Source organism: Rhyacophila brunnea, unplaced genomic scaffold (assembly GCF_057557595.1).
Source record: "Rhyacophila brunnea isolate RB1 unplaced genomic scaffold, BYU_Rbru_1.0 scaffold_24, whole genome shotgun sequence".
NCBI lineage: Eukaryota > Metazoa > Arthropoda > Insecta > Trichoptera > Rhyacophilidae > Rhyacophila > Rhyacophila brunnea.
This window is the reverse complement of record NW_028232904.1, coordinates 17,677,220-17,698,004: the sequence shown is the minus strand read 5'-3', so window position 1 is coordinate 17,698,004 and position 20,785 is coordinate 17,677,220. Positions and strand designations below refer to the sequence as shown.

Below are 20,785 nucleotides of genomic sequence, written 5' to 3'. Positions count from 1 at the left end.
ATTATTTAAGAATAAACAGTAGTTCATCATTTGATTACAGATTCATCCTCATTATCCCCGATCTCCTAATCCATATTTGACATGCTTGCCATTGGAAGCTCTTAGTCCTTCGTGAAGAGCAGCAGATCGTAATACCACAATGATGGCTCATATACCTACTTCATCTCTTCCGCTACCACTACGTCGACTTACCTCTACTTTTTTAAACTCTTTCCGAAAAGAACCCCTAAGGCTTTGAATTTTTTTTCTACAAAGTCTCTATTAGCCTCGGGAAATCCTCTCTCTTTGAAAGAAAATAATTATTTTTGCATACGCCACATCTCGTAAATTTCTGTTTTCATATGCCGCCGATTTGATTCTCCACAAGCATGGGAATATTTTATACCTACATGTCCATAATGTCTAATAAATTGGCGAGAGAAATTGCGAACGTCCTTTTGTGACGAACGTAGTAAAGCGATTTGACGTACGGCATATGTGAAAGATTAAACGTGGTAAAATATGTTAAAAAACGACTTGACGCACGGCACGCGTGAAAAATTGAACGCGACTAACCTCACTCTTTCTGCTGTTCGCTACGCGACTTTAGACACACGATCATTCCCGTGCGACATCGTGCACACGAGGCTTTCACGCAGACAAGATTGTATGAGTGCAGGCCGCTAATGTAGGTAGTTTACTTTTTTAAACAATTAAATTTACTAGGTAAGTATGTAAATTTATTTTCGTATATCTTAATTAATATAAATTCATGAAAATGGTTATATCGACATTATTAAATTTTATCCATGAACTTTGAAAAAGATGCGTGTACCAAACAATTAAAAGTTGACTAGCCATAAACATCACCAATCAGATATTTCACCATAGATAATCATTTCACTTTCTAGCGGGTTTCTTGGATAACCTTTTCAGTTTGAAATTTGACGTCTTGTGTGAATTTGTAAAAAAAGTGAGTAATTTTATAACACAAAATGTGATTATTATATTGATGTCATATAATAATGTAATATAATTGACTACGTTTTATCATTCTTCCGTTGAACATCATTGTTAATTATTTTGGTTCGTGGAAAATTTCGTAATGTCGAACAAAACCAATGTCAAGTTCATCTTGACACTGACACAATTCCATTGGAGTTTATTTTTAGTCGCGGATTTGTCATAATCATGGACGCTAATGAATGAAAGACGGGAAGATTATCACGTGAAACCATTCGACATTAGGACATTTTACACAATTCATGTTTATTTTTATTACATAAGCCGATTTAAAAGTGATTTATTTTCACATTACATTTACGTAATAATCTTGTGAGTACACACATCTTACATATTATTAAAAAAAAAAATTTTAAATTTAATTTTATTATATTTTTCGTGTTAAACTATATTGTGTTATTTACATTTAACTTTGATATATTATAGCATGTGCATCGTTAATTTTCTGACGAAATCTAACATCGACATGTCATATTGTTTTATTCAAAATGAATATAAATATAATTTATATTTGAATTTACATATAACTCATTACGTTTTTAGCTGAAGGTCTCACTATTCTTAATTTACCATACCTATAAGTAGACTTATTATTTACAAAATTTGAAACTTTGGTGCTATTTTTCTAGCTAGGTACCTATGTGAATCGACCTTGAAAAAAACAGCTGTTTTAGACTGTATGAGATTATATATTTTTTAAATTGAATATCAGTGCATGTTTGGGTTAGTGCAAGGACCCAATGGGTTGGACGAATGGCTTACAATCATTCCTCGTAAAACTAGTTTGTCAATATAATATCTACTCCGTACTCTACCCCATATGGTCCATTTAGGAGTGAACATGGTATTTTACTTTTTAAATACATTTTACCATATTGTGTCTTTTCTAGTAGGTACCCTAGCGATCGTCCATAATTGACATCACATGCTGATAACATTTTCTAACCTTTAGACTGTGTGGTTACCTTATCCCTCTATCTCCCACGCACCCACTGGCTTCTATATTTCCCACGGCGGAAGCGTCTGTTTGTTGTGTTTGTTGCATTACCAGAATGAATTCGTTAAAAATATCGATTTCAGTAGGTGTAATGTTCTCACATTATATTTTATTCTACATTTACATTGTGTTGGTTTTGTAACATCCCCATTGTTATAAACCATCACATATATCAGACCCCCCCCCACCCTCTTGGACTGTGACATCAATAGAAGCTTGAAAAAGGGTCTGAAATCATTAGTTTTTAAATTTAACAAACTGCAACTTGACATCACCTACTTATTTGTGAGTTACACGTTGTGGGCTTATGTCCCAAAAGACCACAGACACATAAACGACACGGTATACCTATTTTTATTCTTATTATACCACTTTTTTTTTTTTTAAATTGTCATGAACATCTTCAATTATTATTAGTACTTAAGTAATGTGTATTTGAAAAAAATGGATTATTTTCATAATTCTGTGTTTTACTTTACAGAGCCGTCGAAAATGGCAGACAAAATTTTCGATTATGAGTATGAAACACAGGCAGAGAAACTGGCGAGAAAATCGAAAGATTCTCCATTCATGATTATCGGTACGTATTGAAAACCCCGTCACTTCCAATGTGAAAGTGCTAGTAGGCCATGTCTCAAGGATGAAAGATACCCAACCACAAAAGAGGCTCTTTTCCAGTAGACCAAAAGGGAGACCTAGACTGTAGAAAGAAACAGCATCCCGTCCCTAGTGGAAGATTGCAATAGACAGAGGGGAGTGGAGACGATTCCTTCATTGGGTTACAGTGCCGATGATAAGCATCGCGTGAGCAAGCATCAATAATCACCAGCCATATCTACAGTCCAAGCTCTGCCTCGTTCCAGACTTGGCAAATTTATAACCAGTTGCTATAGTAGAACAATTTAACCTTGAATATATACAGACGTGATTTCTTCTAGTGTGCACGAATAACACAGGCGAATTTGATGATTGTTACGGTATTATTCCCGACTTCATTTACGTTAAACTTCTATTGCATTACTTTCTCTTGTTCGGCAGTGCTCCAACTATGACTTATTTTCTGTCAAAACTGTCGTACTTTATGCTAATGTAGTATGTTTTAGTGGCAAAAGGTGGAGGTAAGCTGTTCAATTCAATTAAACTTTTCGTTTTTAATGAAAACATTTAAGTATTGTTGTACACTATTTTTGTCAGGTCTCCATAACCTACCTCCTTTTATCTATTATGATTAATTTATTTAGGTAGGGTTTAATTGAATTTTAAAAACTATCCAACACCATCTGCAATTAAATTCTTAGTTCAATGAAATCAAATAAGTATGACTGGCAAAGTTTAGTGTACCGTAAAGTGGGGTGACTTTGATCGATTTTGATTTTATATTTACGATATTTTGAAAACCGACTATAGGATTAGACTGAAAAAATAATGTAAATATTGCATTATAAATACCAACCAAATTGAAATTTTAACGAATACGTATTGAAATAAAAAATAAAATGTACCCTATCAAAGTCACACCATGGGGTGGGGCTACTTTGATACCTATTTTTTTTATGCTTTCATTAGTTTATATGTGGGACTTCAAACCCATCCCTATATTTCATTATTTTTTTCAATTTTTTTTTCAGGAGTTACAAGCTACATTAAATAAAATAAAAATATGAAAACGTATTCTCAATCAAAAAAATAAGCAAAAAATGTACAGATTTGCATTATAGCATTTATTCATCATGTTATCAAAAAAGTACAGGGTAAACAACAAAGATCTAGGAACATTTTTATACGAGACCAAAATTACAATACAAAATAACCAATAAAACTTAAAATAAAATAATTTGAACCTAGTTTTCTTTTGTACTGTCGCATCATCTTATTCTGAAATTAAAAACATGTAAATTAAAAAAAATCACGAGAATATTCTTAAAATTTAGCAACTACACCATCTTCATTATAGGTATTAGGTGTGGGGGCGACTTTGATACCCCGTATCAATGACGTCCCATACTCTAAATCAGTATGTTACACAAAAGTGTAATTCACCTCAATAAATTTGAATTTAAAATATGAAAAAGAAATAGTGATATCACTATAGTATTTAAATAATCATTGAATTACTACGATGATAATAAAAGGGTACTCACATTTTATAGCTCTTCAAATAAGACACCAAATTCACCTTGATGTTTACGGATTTCGATATACAACAAATCGGACAATTAATTACCGTATTTGTAGTTTGACAGGTAGACCATAGATATATCTTTTAAAATAGACCGGTAACTTATAATTATACCGTTCCGGTGGGTACTGTGTTGCCAATTTCAAAATCATTTTCAAAGTATCAAAGTAGCCCCTCGATTTCAATGTCGCCCCATTTGACGGTATACTGTTTGTTGGGTCTTAACAGCCTACCTCCACCCTTCGCTACTGTTATCTTTATACTAACTTTCTGAAATGTTTTTTGGTATTTGAATCCAAGATATTATTTTTGTATGTGGAACGATTAAAAAATGCAAAATTCAATGTAATCGTTCAAAGAACACTGCATTGTACCTAAACTGCCAACTTGATATGATGCCAAATTGATTATCATATCGAGTCTCTATTTTCAACAACCGATAAGTCCACCGTGTGGCAACATTAAAACTCACACGGTATAATGGCAGCATTTCCTTTGTGGCCATATATTTGAGCAATTCAGCTTCTTTTAATAACCGTCAACTCGCTGCATGATTCCGAGTCCATTCAATTCAATTTATCTGATATCTTAACAATGTCAATCTCTATTTGAATAATAAACATTCTCAATCTAAAGCATGTGCGTCTCGGTTTGATAATCTTATCTCCCGTAACGTAGCATATAATATATTCCATATCGCTGACCCCTGACATGATATGATTGTTTCCAACCCGCTACAGATTATTTTAATCTTTTCTATGTCTCACGATATTACTATAGCAGTATCTGACAGGCCGCAAATTTTTAATGACACACGTTGAATGTAGTAATACTGATAATTTGTGGCTTAGTATTTCATAGTATTTCACACAGATGTCACTGTGTGTTTAATTTTTTAGATTATGCAAATCAATCGACAGTGGCTAGTAATTTGAGTTTAAAGTCGGACGAGATAACTCACGAAATTTGTATGTGCGACCTGTCGATCGCGGCCTCATAGAGCGAGAAAACTCGCTGAAGAAATAGAACCGGTTAAAATGACTCCAATAAATGTTCATCTCTCCAATTTTATTTTCATTATATATTTCTTGCAACAAAGAGTTTATCGGCTAACAAAAATGCATACCGTAAAACGGGGTGAATAGAAATGACGTGGTTAATAGGAACAGTTTACTGGTAAAAGATTTAGAGTGGTTCAATTGCCAAAATGCTATCGTTTGCATTCCAATATGTTTGTTATTTGAGAGATAATTTATTTTTCTTCCTCTTGGAAACCCCGATAGGACAGGAAACTTGACCGTTTGTTATTCATCAGACGTGTAAAAGTTTGTTGCGATTCGCATGTTTTGCATGTCTGACAAACTTTGTCGAACGTGTCTATGTCCATGAATGAGCTCAACACAATTAAATAAGTACTTAATTTTGTTCCAGCTAATCCACTGATTAAAGAAAGAATACAGTTTCTGTTTTCTAAATAAATATTTCTTTATTTAATGTGTTTTAATAAAATTTGCAGTTTTTCCCTCCCCGTTCCTATTGACCCCGTTTTCTATAACTATACTGATGAATCGCAGACATAACTTTTGGCAGGCAAATTTATCTTTTCAGTCATACAGCATAGGGTTTGAATTAAATATGAAATCTGAAAACGTTCCTATTCACCTCGTTTTACAGTACTTCATTGAAAAACATCATTTCCCACAAATGATATTGAATTGTGGACTTATCCATTTTTGAAAATAGACATTTCATGTAATCCATTTGTGATTTAACCCTTTTTTCTGTTTTATTTTGTAGGTTTAGTAGGATTGGTGGTGGCGTGTAGTTTGGGTGCTTACAAGTTCAAGCACAAAGGGCAGATGAGCACGAGCGTTTTCCTCATGCAGTTGAGGGTGATCGCGCAAGGGTCCGTCATCGGATCCCTCACCGCCGGCATGATCTATGGGATGATCGACGAACACATAATACACAAAAAGAAACCTTAATACTACGGGTTTTTAGGAACATAATAAATTTAGATTGTAATAGTCGCAAGGCTGTAGCTAGAAGTAAATTTTGGGTATGCATCAGAAATTGGAAATAGGGTGCCAATGGCGGGATATTACTGTATATATTACGTATTACTATTTTTAATATATGGCATTGCCCATTCATGCCCTCAATAATGTTTCATGACGACAATAGGTACATACTTCCTTTCTACACAAAAGATTATAGGTTACCGACCTGATAAAAAACTTCCTGCAACAACAAAATCAGATGTTAAAATGTTGAAGAAAATCTTCGCTATACCTATTGACGGAATCTAAAAAGTAAAGCTGTACTAAGACTACTAAGGTTAATGATTAAATTTAATAAACTGCAAGTCATTTCAAATTGTAGATGGACTCGAAAAAAACTTCATAATGTTATTGCCCGCATCCTTCGAAAACCGCTAGCACAATTATATATTTATTCAATTGAGGTTATCAGTGTCAAAGTCAGTTACCTACATCCATTTTTCTTGATTCTGGTTCTCTAAACATTTTTCCATCGTATGAATATTTATAAACTATCAAATCTAGCTCCATTCGTTGGTGAAATGATATTAACACAGAGGTGGATTTTTATATATCCCAACCAATTTTAAACATGGCTTTTTACCAATCTTGGGTCATTTTATTTAACCTTTTATAATTGTTTGCACAGAGAAAATATTCTATTTACTATTCAAAATGGCAGAATATGGAGATAACTGACTTTGAAACTATAATAGCTTCAATTTATGAATTCCATAAACTATTAAATCTAAAAAATATTGCCAAATAATCCCTGAGACTTGAATTTGTTGTGAATGGATCATGAATCAATAATTATAACTTAAAATGTGTAAACAGGCTACCAAAGATGGCGATTATATTCAAGAGTACATGTAATGACCTTGTAAATGATAATCAACCAAACGTATCTATGCATGTTAAACTAGTGAAGTCTATGATATGAGGCGTCTAATTCCAAGTCCACATTTGGTCAAAATCGAGAAAAAAATACGCACATATTCTTTGTATAATTTTACACAATATGTATTGATCTAAAAATTCCAAAACGCGACATAACCCTACGAAAAAAAATATTTTAAGTCTCGATTTATTACAAAAAGCGCCAAGTCCGTTTTTCATATTATTTAAAGCTAGGTTGATTTCGCGCGTGCTTAAGTCAACCAATAAGGGAACGTTCAATATTGAAAAAGGCGTCTCCCATGCTGTAGCATCTGGTAAACTTATGACAGTGCCACGGAAATATGTGCCTTATGCGGGATAAATTAAAAAGTGAAGTACAAGTAGCGCTAAGTCCAATTTTATTTTGCCTATATTTATTACATTTAAGAGTTTATCGGCTGAAACAAATTGCCATTTGGTTCTAATTTCGACATAGAATACAACGAAAAAAATAATCTCACGTTAAAACAAATAATTGAAGCTTGAAACATAAAAACGTTGTTTCCCGAAAATATTGAATTGTGGACTTGTCGCTTTTTGTAATTAGACGCCTCATATTCAAGAGTATATGTAATGACCTTGCAAACTATAACGACAATCGTGATAGTTTCAACCAAACGTATCTATGCATGTTAAACTAGTGAAGTTTATGATATATGGTATTCAATTTGTTTCTTTTTGTTTGTATGTAACTAAAATACGGGATCTATTTTTTGTATCCTTTACCCCATATTAATTATTTGATATAATTTGTATGTATTAATATTAAATTTACAAATTCTTCTTGCGAATCTCTTTATATGTAAGGCTTTATTTATTATAAAAATCCTCGTTTGTTCGCTGTGAAATGTACATTTGTAATAGTGTATTAGTTATATTAAAATTATTTCTTATATAATTCTCTATTATAATCAAAACAAAAAATCCAGTAACGACACCTACTATGAAATAGATATACCATAATAAATCTTCAGGTGTTCGAATTTAGAACAAAACTCATTACAGTATTAAATGATAATATGTCAAATGTTAGCATGTGGTGCCCTTACTCAGTGGACAATTTATACTGGTTATTATTACTGCAATTTTTTTTTCATGTCAATTTCAATTTTGTTGACAGACACTAATAGTTTCAAAGTCGGTCAGCTCCATGAACCATCATTTTGAAATAATCACAAAAAATTGTCAAGCACATTTACGACTGCAAATATAAATAATTAGAAATAATATGTATTACCAATGACACATGTTTCAAGTTGGTCGAAATATTTAAAAATGGCAGCTGATAAATATAACCAACTTCTGGTTCAATACAATTTTAATAGCAACAGGAGCCGAGTTTGTTGGAAAATCACTTTGATAACCAGAATCGTGAAAAATGTGAAATAAAATGGCGATAACCATCTTTGAAACAAGTTTTGTATAAAAAATTTTGAACAGTATTTTGTAATGGTGTTAGGCTTTATAAAAATCGAATTGCATGCTGTAACAGATGAAGATTTTTTGAAAACAAAATTGATTTGTTTAATTTATTTCGATAGGTGTTTTAAAATTATTAATTTTATTAGTTATGATGTACTTACTAGTTTTATATTATGAAATGTGATATAATTTTATTATTATGTGAATGAAATTAAATACAAATATAATTTGTATATTATTATGTTTTATCATTGAATAATAAATTGTTTAAAAGATATCAATGTATTTTAACTTTTTTGACCATTTCCGATCCTAGAGTAGAGAGGTTTGTATTAACAGATTTTTTTGTTTTTACGAGAAATGGATATTAGCCATCGACTCAATCTATTAGGTCCATACTCTGACTCAAACACAGATTGAAAAATAATGTGTAGGTATTTGCCAGATCCAAGATTCGAAATTGGAACCCACGGCATTATAGGCCGACACTTAGCCGCTCCCTACCGTATGTATTTTAATTACTGTATTTTATCCAACGGTAAAAATGCAAGAATATTGAACCTATAGAATTTGGAACATCAGAAACATACATAGTATGAGAGAAAATGTGTGTACTGGTATATGATATAGTTTTACAGCTAGTCGAGAGGAGTATATTTTATGAGAATCCCTTTTTATTCTTCAGGAGTGCAAACAGCATCTATCGGATTCCGGCCAATGTGATTTACCATGTTAACTACTTGTGCCCTACATAATTACAATGGAATTAACTAATAGTCAATCAACTGAAGCAATTTTTGTTAATATTCACTACCGGCTTTTGTGGCTCAAATCCAGGTACCAATAATTAGTACATACCTTGATTCCTAGTCTCGATATAAATGAAATCCGAGAAACGCCTCAGTTACATGACTGTTAGTTAATTTTGTCATAATTACGTAGGTAACCCACAACGGCTGAGAGGTAACATGTCAGCCTATAATGTCGTGGGTGTTTTTCAATGTGTGTTTGGACCCATGGTAATTTGAGCAAGAGGCTAACATCCATTTCTCGTATAAATAAAAATCAATTAATACAACCTCCACCCTGTGGAGGCTCATACGATCTTCTTGGGATCGAAGATAGTAGAAAAAAATTAGGTTAGGTGGTTGAATTAGTAAAGCATTTATTGGCCAGAATCCGATGGATATGGTTTCAAGTCCCGCCTGGTACCATATTTTTTTCAACATTTTTTCTAATACAGTCACTTGGTTATTACGAGGAAGATGGGACCGACTGAATTTGCTCGTTATAAGCGGTACTCATTATATCAGAGAATAGGTATTTTTAAATGAGCGGTCACATAACAAAAGTCGAAAATAAAAAATCTGAAAACCATCGTAAAAATCCCAGAAACAAACATGGCCTTCATAAACTACAAAAGAAGTTGTTTATTGTAATGTACACTGGTAGGTACCTACGGACTTCACAAACCTTGGATATTTCAACCATATGTGTGGATACTTTTTCATTATTGTCGGCGAAAACAACAATTAGGTAGGTACTTAAGACACTTAACTAGTGTCATAAACGTAATCCATGACCGGCGGCATCCTGTCCGATCGGATTTTATTGCTTAGGGTCGAAATGTTTTCAAACAATCGACACATTAACAGTATTTTAGCTCGATATATCCGATAAGTTGCTTGTTATAACAGTGAATAAATGTATGGAGAAAATCATAAACCAAAATGTCAACGAATGTTTCCTCATTACATCCGAGATCGTAATACCCGAGTTCGACTGTATGTATGTTTTAGAGGTGTTTCTGAATTTAAACATGACTTTCATATTTATTAGTTTTATTTTAATATGTAGGATTAAATGGTTGCAAAGAATCTTTGTTATCAAACTATGATCATGAGAAATAAAACACCAATTTTGTCATAGAAAAATCAATCAACTTTTATCGTACCTAGTAGTCTATTATAAAATTATATACTTATTTAATATATTTCATATGTAATATACTATAAAAAACATAAACAATCAATGCTTTTTTAATTAACAATAATAATTTTTATAATATTTTAAAATAAGACACTTAGCATCCAAGCAGGGGCTATTCTGACGTATCACATTAATCCAAAATCAATAAAAAAAAGTGATAAATATGATATGTCATATTCAGGCAGTTGATTAGCCCGCAAGTTAACTGTCAGACGTAATATTTTTTAACATGGCCAGCCCATGACCGTGTTAACCGCAAGCAGTCAAATGTCAGTTAGTAATAATTACACCTTTTTTTATCCAATTGGGCATTCTAATGGGATACATTTGAAATCAAGTAACACGTGTTAACTGTGCTAACAATTGTTGTAGATAACCACCTTGGGATTGCTCCGAGTGATATCCGTGTTATTTTAGAGCAATAAAAATAACAGAAATGTGTTACCATGTTAATTATTAAGAGTTGCCCTGCAGGCGTGATGTTTTTTAGCACGGCCGGTCATGAAGCAATGCCGTGTGTTACCAATTATTGTAGATAAACTGCTTTGAATATGGAATTGCCCCAAGTGATATCAGTGTTATTTTGGATCAAGGTAAATATCGGTAACATGTTATCGTTGTAACTAGTTAGAATAGCCCTGCAGAGGAATCCAATACTTGCTGACAAGCGTTGCTTCATACTATTTAATAAATACAACATAGGAATTATAAGTAAATAATAATATGTAGCAGTAAAATGATATTGTAAACTTTTTCAATAGACAACAAATTTAAGGAATCATTTGGACCATTTATAAGCACACGTTTGAAGACACTTCGGTATCTGGAATAAGATATATATTCTTCGGTACTGTTCGGTTATACCGGAGCCAGCGGAAAACGCATTTTGAAAATAGCCGATAAACTGGATTATTTGTTAGGTTAACCTAACCAAACCTAACCTAACCGAACCTAAACTAACCCAAACTAACAAATAATCCAGTTTATCGGCTATTTTCAAAATGCGTTTTCCGCTGGCTCCGGTATAACCGAACAGTACCTATTCTTCTATCTAACTTACTATTAAGTACATACAATTTAATATAATATATAATAGTTCAAAGGTACAAAAATATGCATATTACATTAGCACAGAGAATCACAGGTGATATTTGTATTGTTTTATAAATTTGACTATCTAGCAGTTGCGAAGACACCTTATTAAGGTTGTACCTCACTTGAGGCACGGTCTAAAAAGATCGTGGCTAGGCAATGCGCGGATTGCGGGTCGCGGGTGCAAATGACGCATGCCAAACAAAATATAATTTGTCATATAAATCCAACATACGTCCATTTTATGTACTGTTTATTGTTCAATAATAATATATTCATTGACATGTTTTCTTTTTAAAGTAAATGGGTAACGTTTTTAGTCATCTTTACACGATTTAAGAATTTAAGAATTAAAACGCCTGTCGCCATCATGAAACAAAGTGACGTGTTTCCAGCTCGACGTTCTCTCTCAGAATGTGAGCGAGTCCAAAATTTCGTCGCGCCTATAGTTGAAAATTATTTGCCGTTTCACTGATGTATCACCTTAAGCAATTATTTATCATTTGCCCTAATAGAAAAGACTCAGGCGCAAACACAGAAAAATGTTTTGGGAGGGGTCCATTTCGAAACTCTCTAAACTGGATGTATGCCATAAGCGCGTTTAGCCACTTTACAATTCCATGTGCGCAAGGCCGTCCATCAGTGGCGAAGGGTGGAGGTAGGCTGTTAGATCAGCCATAAATAGTGCACACTAAACTTTGTCAGTCATACGTATATGTTTTCATTGAAATAAGACAACAATTTACAGACGGCGATGGTTAGTTTTTAAAATTCAATTAAACCCTGCGAAACCAAGCCATAATAAATAATAGTCAAAAATACTCATGTATAAAATATCTAAAATTATGCAATTAAATGATACATAACTTTGAATATTTTATCGATAGAATAATATTGTTTATCTGTTATAGTTTGGTTTAGGCAGGGCTTAATGAATTTAAAAAAATGAACCAACAATATGTTTTCTTAATCCAACGAAAACAAATAAGTATGAATGAAAAAGTGTGCACAATTTTGTCATATCGCCCAAAGTACACCAAAACTATTATGGCTTGGTTTAGGCAAGGTTTAATTGATTTTGAAAAACTAACCAACATCATCTGTAAATTGTAGTCTTGGTTCAATAAAAACAAATACGAATGACTGACATAGTTTAATGTGCACTATTTATGTCGGATCTTAACAGCCTACCTACACCCTTCGCCACTGCTGTCCATAGACAGTGAGATTGTATACATGTTGTACGTTACACTCATTATACAAGCCCCCGTCGATTGCTTTAAATAAGTAAATATCGTCACTGTTCTGGCAGAAAACACTAATTCGAAAAAATTACATATTGAGTTAGTACCAAAATGTTCCTTATTTCAAACTTTACCGTCTGGAAACCTTCATAAACGGTCTTTATTTTAAAGTCACCCTATTTACGATTACTTAATAAACTCACTTGATAGACCATTATTTCAAACATTTTAACAACTTCAAAGTCAAACTACTCAAAAATAGTATTCTCCAGTTAGTGTGTTCTGCCAGAACAGAGACGATATATTGTACACACACAGCCATCTTTTGGAATCATGGCGAAATACTTAACCAAAATACAAGTCTTTATGATATACTTTTAATATATTTCTAAAAAAGATTCTTTTCATTAAAATTCACGGCCCACAGGATACCACCATGCTTGTGGCATACATCCGGTTAATTGAATTTTAAAAACTAACTGACGCCATCTGCAATTTGTCTTCTTAGTTCAAAAAAAACCATTTGGGTTTTACCAGTGGCAAAGGGTGGAGGTAGGCTGTTAAGATCTAACATAAATAATGCACTCGAAACTTTGTCAGTGAAACGTATTTGTTTTCATTGAACTAATACTACAATCTGTTAGAATCTGTGTTTTTTAGTTTTTAAAATTCAATTAAACCTGCCTAATCCAATCCAAAGTAGATAATATAGTCAAAAAATATTTGTTTACCTATAAAATATCTAAAATCATACATAATTTTAGATATGATATCGATAGAAGAATATTTTTTATCGATTATGGTTTGGTTAAGCAGGGCATAATGAATTTAAAAAAACTAACCAACACCATCTGTAACATGTATTCTTAATTGAACGAAAACAAAAAAGTATGACTGATATAGTGTGCACTATTTTTGTCAGATCTCCAGAGCATACCTAACCATTATGGTTTGGTTTAGATAGGGTTTAATTGTATTTTAAAAACTAACACCATTTGCAATTTATATCGATTCGGTTTTCATTCCGAAAAAATAACAGTATTTCCGGTTCCGGTTCGATTAATTTTTAAATGTTTTTATTTGTATTAAGAAAATATTTTCTACCATAATTAATTAGAACATTTTATGGTAAGTACTTGTATGAGAGCCCGGTGCCACGCTTCGAAACCAATGGTTATGCTGCACCGCACGGCTGTAACCATAAATCTTTAAAATAGTATATTATAAATTATGAGAATTATGTCGAGATGTGTCACGGCAACTGAATGACAACTGAAGTGGGGAGAAAGATCATGTTAACACACTGAAAAAAATGATATATTTTTTTCCGTTCGGTTCCGGTTTCCGTTCCGACAATAATAACAGTTTTTCTGGTTTTCGGTTCAGTTCTGGTTCGAAGCCCTGGTTTTGTTTATATCTGGCAGACGAGACAATATTTGATTCGAGTCACTTTTACTGCACAGCTTGAGTAGGTACTAAACTGCCTTTGTAATTGTAATCCAGTTACACATACTAACTTAAATACAAAGAAACAATGCGCAAACGGGTGTGATTGGTTGCACTCCGAGTTACGTGGTGTACTCACACCTCTGTAGATAAAATGCAACAATCAAAAAAAGTTGGATCATTTTAAGCAAAGCCAAACAATGCATTTATTTATCGGACATGAAAAAATGACAAAACGTCTAGTTGACTTTCCCTTGAAAAATCAAACATTCAATTTAAAGATATTTAACCTTGAACCTAATACGTTTTTGCCTGCATGACTAAATTAATTGGGAAACACTGGTTTACACGGTATTTTTCTATTAGAATATTCTACGAATAGAATCGTCTCACTTCTGCTAATAATATTTCAAACGTAGTTTCATCTATTATCACAAAATGTTTCGCCCTTCTGCTGAAGTAATAAATATCTCCAGTGTAAATGTCGAACCACAGGGCATGGATGTGTAGATCGTGAGATTCCAATCGTTTCTTCAGAAACCCGTACGACGCTATATTCTGCAGTTGCTGAAGGGTATTCACCTGAAATAATGTTAAAGAATTAAAACGCGTAAACGAAGAGTTTGATGAATAGAAACGGCACCACAAGGACACAACCCTGTTATAATACAGACATTCTGTGAAAGTGTTACCGATTCTGACACAGTTCGATACTCTCATCCACGGATTCGATTATGGCGACGACCGTGTGAGGGATGTCATACTCTCCCAGTATCCTAGAGGGAAGGTCTTATGTAATTGAAGGAGAGGCCTTCTATCCAATACATAGTAGGTATTATTCTTGAATAGTGCATAGCAGAGTGAGAGAGAGAGAGAGAGAGAGACATCATTTCATTTCATTCTGTGAGTTTTATACTCATCCGCAGAAAAGTCGTTCATTTTTGTAGTCATGATGCTATCGACTTAAAAAACAATTAGAATTTAATAATATAAGTTTAGATTCAATTCAATATTGAGAAGCCATTTGCTGATTCGGGATAGTCTGTCACATATTTTCACTCATCGTTGCCGCAAATTCTTGAAGTGGGAGTATCAGAAATATTTTTTTTTTTTCGACAATGTCTGATCCTAATAAGATTATAATGGGCCTGCACAGAGCGGAGATTTAATTTAAAAGATTTTGTTTTTACGAGAAATGGACGTCAGCCACTTGCTCAACCTATCAGGTCCATACTCTGACTCATTCACAAATTCAAAAACAATATGTACTTGCCAGACCCATGATTCGAACCTGGGACCCGCGACACTTAAGCCGCTGTACATTATGTATATTATAGTAACTATATTATTTCATGGAATTGACTTTTTGATTGAATCTAAAATTGCAAGATGGAGAAGAAAATGCTGAAGTTTGTTACAAATCAATCCGTAATGCGAGTTGACTTTCCGCTAATTTAAACATTAGTCCATGAGTCCTGTCATACATTAATTACGCTCCAGCTGATTGGGAAGAATTTCTTCAACATCTCCAGAGATTCATTCCTGAAAAATTTACAAACAGCTAATGAAGAAAGGGATACCTGTGACAGCTTATCTTCTACTGCAAATTTATCATCTGGATCAATATAGGCCACAAATTTTCTCATTGGCGTTTCAGCTGTGAAGACCATAGGTTTCTTGAAGTCTCCGTGCATTTCTAGGAACTTATCTAAACTGGTGTGAGCGTGTGTACACAGCCATGACTTTAATGGTGACAATCTTCTATTTTCCTGAAACAAAAAATTTAAATGGAATGATTGATATCCGGAAAACGAGCGTTATCCTGAAAACGGCGTTCAGAAATATTGACAGTTTTGGTTGTTGTGGAGATACCCGTTATCGAAAATATTTATTTCTGATGAATGAAAGTAGTTTGAGTAATTGAGAACACGGTTTATTGAACAAAAAAACTTTATTGGATAAACCATAATGGTTAAAATAAAATATATGGTAACAAATTTAACGCTGTTTTTCCGTATAACATAAAATAATCGTACAACTCTGATTTTGACGGTAATATCTTTACCCTAAGTTTTTAAGTGAGTCACTTGAAGTGATGTCTTCATCAGGAGGTCCATTTCCAACATTTATTGGGATAAATTCCAATATATTTTTTAACCAATCAGCACTTTGTTGGCTTCACAAAAGGCAAACAAGACAAAATGTCTTCCATTTATTTTGCATCCCGTTGGATTTTATTTCCCATTTCCCAAAACTTGTAAAATAAATTATTTTGTCCAACGGCTGCAAAAAATGTATTGCACAACTTCTGACAGCACTTAAACATCAAAGTATATTTTATTTTCTTGATAGTCTCTCCTTTAATCCTTTCCAGACGGACGGCACACCTGTTGTGCCGTCATTAATTGGCCATTCGATATAATTAGCATGTTATTTAAATGCGGTAATTAAAAAGTAATTAAATGCTCCGTGGTCAACAAGTTAAGTCTTATAATTTTGATCACTATTCGTTTTTGACGTAATAATTAGTTTCATCAATGACACGCCTTTTTTAGAACAAATGGATCCAGATTTTATACTCTGGAGTAAAAAAATATTGAAATATGAGGCGGCAGGGCAATGTGGCACATCTATCAATTTTTTCAGCCGTACTTAATGAAAATACAATTTGTTTTAATACTGCAGGACCCACACGAAACGGCGGAGCGAGTGTCATTCAGTTTACACTGTTGGATGCTTGATTAGGTGGCGATGGTCTTATTGATCTGAAATTCTTTGTGGTCAGATTCCGGATGGAAATTTTAAAAAAAATATGCCGTTGATCTACTTTTCAAGATAACGAATTGCACACATTTCACTAGTGTCTTGAGCAATGCTTTGTAAACCCCTCGTGAATTCTACACCTCGCCACGCAACCTCCTGTGGGCTTTCTCACAAAGATATTTAATTTAACAAGCAAAGTTTTGTCTAAAGCTGGCAAGTACACAAAGGGCGTTCTAACGGGTTGGCCCTCTCATTTCGGCATTCTACGACACAGGGACCTATGTCAGTGGGAGACCCGCGGTGCTCATGAATTTGTACAATCAATGCCGCATTAGAATATTAAAGGAAAAATGGATTCCCCAGATGGGTGCACCCATTATTCAGGAGTCACAGGTTTTCCAGTGGCCACAGGCTTTGTGTCGTATAACGCCGAGAGGAGTTGGGCGCACCCGTTCAGAAGGCTGTATGACAGTTAAATAATCCAGGTCACAATCCTCAGTCATGAGGTCCTGGCGAAGAGGAAGAAGAATTTATCTTCCATTCATTTAAATAAATTGTATTTTCTATTCCTGGGATGGAGGGAGTCCGAACCAAAAATCTCCCACTTGCGCACCAGGGTTTAATTTTAATTTGTAATTATGGTAGGCATACTAATACAGCATTCATGCCATTACCTGTCCTTGATTACGGTAGAAACTGTTAATGAACTCATGGCTAATGACTAGTATCAGAGATGGCTCCAAAGGAAGAAAGCGGTGATTTATATCAAATGTTTTCCGTACCTGTGATGACACATTTTTATCTCTCAATTGGTATAATAGATTCATAGCTTTGCAGTCGGTATGACCACAGACAATGATATGCCTGATATCATTGACAATGCAACCGAGTTCCAAGGCAGCAGGCTCACAACTTGTCTGTTCATCCAGAAAATGTTGTGAGTGTGGAATCAGATTTCCGGCATTTCTCACTGGAAATAAAGAAAAATGAACCCAGTTAAATTATACCAATTTTGTACACGAGTTATATAGTCAAGTGTGCTAAGATTTGACAAATCGCACCTTGAGTGTAAAACCAAGGCATCTGCAAAAGACATATTTTGGATATATTAGGGTTTGAAGTCTTCGTTTTGTTAGGAGAAAGAATTTCTAAAAAAAACCATATTTGGTTTATATCTACATTATATTGCATGTTCTTTCAGTTACTTCACTTTTACATTATCAAGTTCACGACTTTTGCAGTTGTTTTGCATTTAATTTCGAAATTGAAAAATTTGCAGATGCCTTGGTTTTACACTCACGGTGCGAAATGTCTGCGATCCTTATCATTGGACATTAAAATATTCAGCAGTTGCATTCTAACTCATCTTTATAATAAATTTGATTCAAATAGGATTCCAACTGGCTATTATTTTCAAACATATTTAAATTTATCTATTGGAAATAATTAACATATAACCAGGGAAGCCATGGTGGTTTATCCCATGTAGACAACTTTACTATCTATATTAAATACCTTTTTCTGTTGGGGGAGATACTTTTCGGTCCAATAAATTGTTAATTTAAAGTTTGATATTTTAATACATTTCGATACCTACCTACATCATTATCACCCACTGAGGTTAGGTTAGGTTCGGTCGGGTTGGGTCTAAAAATAAAGTTATAAAAGGTCATGCAGTCATTTGCAGCACCATTACCAATGTTTTTTAGGTAAATGTGCCGCAGCTGCCATCATGAGATTTTATAACTTTCTTTTTAGACCAAACCAAACGTAACCTAACCTAATCTAACCTACCCCAACCTAATATAATCTTAGTTTGTGATGATCATGCATCAAAATGTATGAAAATTTCAAATTTTCAATCAACAATTATTGGATCGAAAAACCTATGCGCCGACAGTAAAAGGTATGTATGTATTATAATTGTCTACATGGAATAAACAGTTTTCGTAAAAAAAATCATAAAAGCTCATGACGGCATCTGCGGCACAATTGCCGTTTTTTATTCATATTAAAAATTTCATCATTTTTATTCAGATAGATAATAGGTAGGTAGGTAAGTTGAATAATTTTAGTCGTTTACCAATAGGCAAATTTAATAATTAAGTACCTACCTATTATAGTTTATTGATAGTCTTAAAATATTATTTATAATTATAACATTATGTACATAAAAATTATACGAAATAACAATAATGGTACCTACCTAGACAATGTTTATGAATAAAAATATAATCGATTTTTACTCCTTGATCATTGTTGATAAGAAGCTGTCAAAAGCCACAAGTGTCAAAGGGCGCCAAAAAAATAACAAACAAAAGGTATACTTACCAACAAACATATCACCAACACATGTCTCAGTAAATCGAGTAGGAATCATTCTACTGTCCATACAAGTGAAGAAAACTGCTTTAGGCTATAAAACAAATATTATTTTTTATTAATTGTTAATATTATTTCTCCTATTTTGTTAATTTATTCAAAGATCATTTTGAAAATCATCTGTAACCAAACGCGCAGAAACATACTACGCTCTATAAAGCATGGCATTGTAGAAAATGACGTACGAATGTCAAACAATGATGTAAAATGTGCGATTCTAAATGAAAATTATTAAATTAAACACTGTTACACTGACCTGAGGATTGTCTTTTACTTTTTGAAACTGTTTAACCATGACGTCTCTATCTAGATACCGGTATCTCATTATTCCTCGCAGTATCTTGTCCATTTTTTCGCAGTTTGTGTAAAAACATTATTATGCCTACATGTACTCACTTGTGGACGACTCGTGGTTTTATGCTATGACACACTTTTCATTGCGAATCGGTCAGCGGTGTGATGTTGCGCGTATCTATTTCGTCATAACATAACATTTTTTTAATGTTTACACATTGGTATCAATGAATGAAATCCAACATTACGATATTATGTAATAAAATGAATTAGATTTTAATTAGAAACTAGTTTATTGCGTTATTTTTTTGCTAATGTTTTCAGTAAAAAAATACCTTGCTTAAGTAATTAGTGCAAAATAATACCTACCTAATAATCATTCCACACTGTATGTAGCAAGTTTAGTATAATAAAATAATAAATTAAATATAACATTTCAATACCTATGTATGTACCCAATTTATTTTTAACTTGTTGGACGCGGAGCATTTAATTACCGCATTTAAATAACATACTAATTATATCGAATGACCAATTAATTAGTGTACAACTGGTGTACTGTCCGCGTGGAAAGGATTTTAATTGGAAATAATCACATTTTTCAAGATGTTTTATTACCGAGGTTTTGCACTACGGTGGTCTAACTTTTCTGGAGGACGTCTATACAGTCGTGGGTAGAGTTGGGTATTTCGCGAGAAAATCTCCATCTTTTCATCAGATTCGGGATTTCCCGAAATGATGAAATTTTGATTTCCAGAAAAGAATTCTGGCGCACCCAGGATTTAATATTGGGGGGGGAGACCCAAGGAGGAGAATGTAAATTAGACCCATAGGCTCTTTTTCTTCTTCACATCCTAATTTATCGTTTATCGGTCTTTTGTATATTGCACTCGGTGTACCTACACCATGGTCCCCGCATCCTGAAACGGGCCCTCAGGCTAGGATATTTGGCGGGCCCCCTACCTACCGCTAAGATTAAAGGCAGTGTAAAACACTA

The 20,785-nt window shown here is 33.5% G+C and overlaps 2 protein-coding genes across 3 annotated transcripts; one reads left to right on the top strand and one right to left on the bottom strand.

The window, feature by feature from the left end:
- The first annotated feature begins 876 nt into the window (after positions 1-876).
- On the top strand, positions 877-8,826 carry LOC147069126 (HIG1 domain family member 1C-like). 2 transcript variants are annotated; one of them, XM_085951484.1, is made up of 3 exons: positions 877-952; positions 2,481-2,579; positions 5,976-8,826. In XM_085951484.1, the coding sequence occupies exons 2-3, from the start codon at positions 2,492-2,494 to the stop codon at positions 6,161-6,163; spliced, it is 276 nt and encodes a 91-aa protein (XP_085807610.1). In that variant the 5' UTR covers positions 877-952; positions 2,481-2,491; the 3' UTR covers positions 6,164-8,826. The 2 variants fall into 2 exon arrangements, with proteins under 2 accessions (XP_085807610.1, XP_085807611.1); XM_085951485.1 differs by lacking the exon at positions 877-952 and adding an exon at positions 1,000-1,314.
- Positions 8,827-11,955: 3,129 nt separating this feature from the next.
- On the bottom strand, positions 11,956-19,918 carry CAHbeta (carbonic anhydrase beta). Its single transcript, XM_085951283.1, has 6 exons — positions 19,751-19,918; positions 19,444-19,528; positions 17,895-18,082; positions 15,930-16,118; positions 13,214-14,931; positions 11,956-12,959 (listed from the first exon to the last, which is right to left on the bottom strand). The coding sequence occupies exons 1-5, from the start codon at positions 19,841-19,843 to the stop codon at positions 14,722-14,724; spliced, it is 765 nt and encodes a 254-aa protein (XP_085807409.1). The 5' UTR covers positions 19,844-19,918; the 3' UTR covers positions 11,956-12,959; positions 13,214-14,721.
- Positions 19,919-20,785: the final 867 nt, after the last annotated feature.

Excerpts from the sequence above, each read along its gene's own strand:
- LOC147069126 (XM_085951484.1), top strand. The coding sequence starts at position 2,492 with ATGGCAGACAAAATTTTCGATTATGAGTATGAAACACAGGCAGAGAAA. Across the intron at positions 2,580-5,975 it reads TTCTCCATTCATGATTATCG|GTTTAGTAGGATTGGTGGTG; the intron begins GTACGTATTGAA and ends TTTATTTTGTAG.
- CAHbeta (XM_085951283.1), bottom strand. The coding sequence starts at position 19,843 with ATGGACAAGATACTGCGAGGAATAATGAGATACCGGTATCTAGATAGA. Across the intron at positions 19,529-19,750 it reads AAGTAAAAGACAATCCTCAG|CCTAAAGCAGTTTTCTTCAC; the intron begins GTCAGTGTAACA and ends TTTGTTTTATAG. Across the intron at positions 14,932-15,929 it reads TAGAAGATAAGCTGTCACAG|GTGAATACCCTTCAGCAACT; the intron begins GTATCCCTTTCT and ends ACATTATTTCAG.